The sequence below is a fragment of the Aptenodytes forsteri genome, unplaced genomic scaffold (genome assembly GCF_000699145.1).
Source record: "Aptenodytes forsteri isolate BGI_AS27 unplaced genomic scaffold, ASM69914v1 Scaffold26, whole genome shotgun sequence".
NCBI lineage: Eukaryota > Metazoa > Chordata > Aves > Sphenisciformes > Spheniscidae > Aptenodytes > Aptenodytes forsteri.
The window spans coordinates 2,138,368-2,139,081 of record NW_008794125.1 but is presented as its reverse complement, the minus strand read 5'-3'; the positions used below and the strand labels follow the sequence as shown (position 1 = coordinate 2,139,081).

General features: G+C 70.0%; 1 protein-coding gene across 1 annotated transcript in view; it reads left to right on the top strand.

Annotated features, from left to right (window-relative positions):
• The first annotated feature begins 332 nt into the window (after positions 1-332).
• Positions 333-714, top strand: part of DNAJA3 (DnaJ heat shock protein family (Hsp40) member A3) — a 14,211-nt gene continuing 13,829 nt past the window's right edge. Inside the window, exon 1 of the mRNA XM_009278568.2 lies at positions 333-473. Coding sequence (XP_009276843.1) covers positions 333-473 — 141 coding nt within the window. The remainder of the gene's footprint in view (positions 474-714) is intronic.

Genomic DNA, 714 nt, shown 5'->3' with positions numbered 1-714 from the left:
GGCCACATGGCCTACACCGAAGGGTACCAGCTTCCCGCACCTGCGTGCCACCCTGGCACGACTGGCAACCAGAGCAGCCTGCGCCATGCAACTGGTCCACGGCGTCCCTTCCCCACGTGGGACCGTCCCCGGCAGGGACCCTGTTCCAGCCATGCCAGCTCCCCTCTGCCCCACGGGCTGGGAGCCACCCGGGCAGGATCCCACCACCCGCTTCCACCGCGGCAGAGCAACGGCAGCCTCGCTCACGGCCACGGTGCTGTGGGGATGGCAGGCAAAGGGTGTCCGGCTCAGGGAGCCCCCAGAAGGGCTATGTGTCCTGATAACGCTCCCCAATGCGGCTCACCCGGCACAACCCACCCCCGACCCAGTATCTCTTCATGAGCCGAGACGGATCACGACGCTCGGCACGGTTGGGCCTGGTTATTCGTGGGGCAGAGGCTGGAGCTGGGCACCGCGTGGCTCCATGCTGCCTGGTGAGACCCACCGGCCCTGCCCGGCCTCGGCGGTGCTGAGCTCCGCAGCTCGCGGGCAGGGTGAGGGAGCTCAGCACCGTCCCGCAGGGCCCCAGCGCTTCCTCTTTGCCTGCGGAAGCGGGGTGGCAGAAGTGGGGCCCAGCATTTCACGCTCGGGGTGCACGCCGGGCCGAGCGCAGGCGAGGTACCAAGCTGAGCCGGGACGGCAGGCAGCGCGAACCGGAGGCCACCGGCCTGTGCC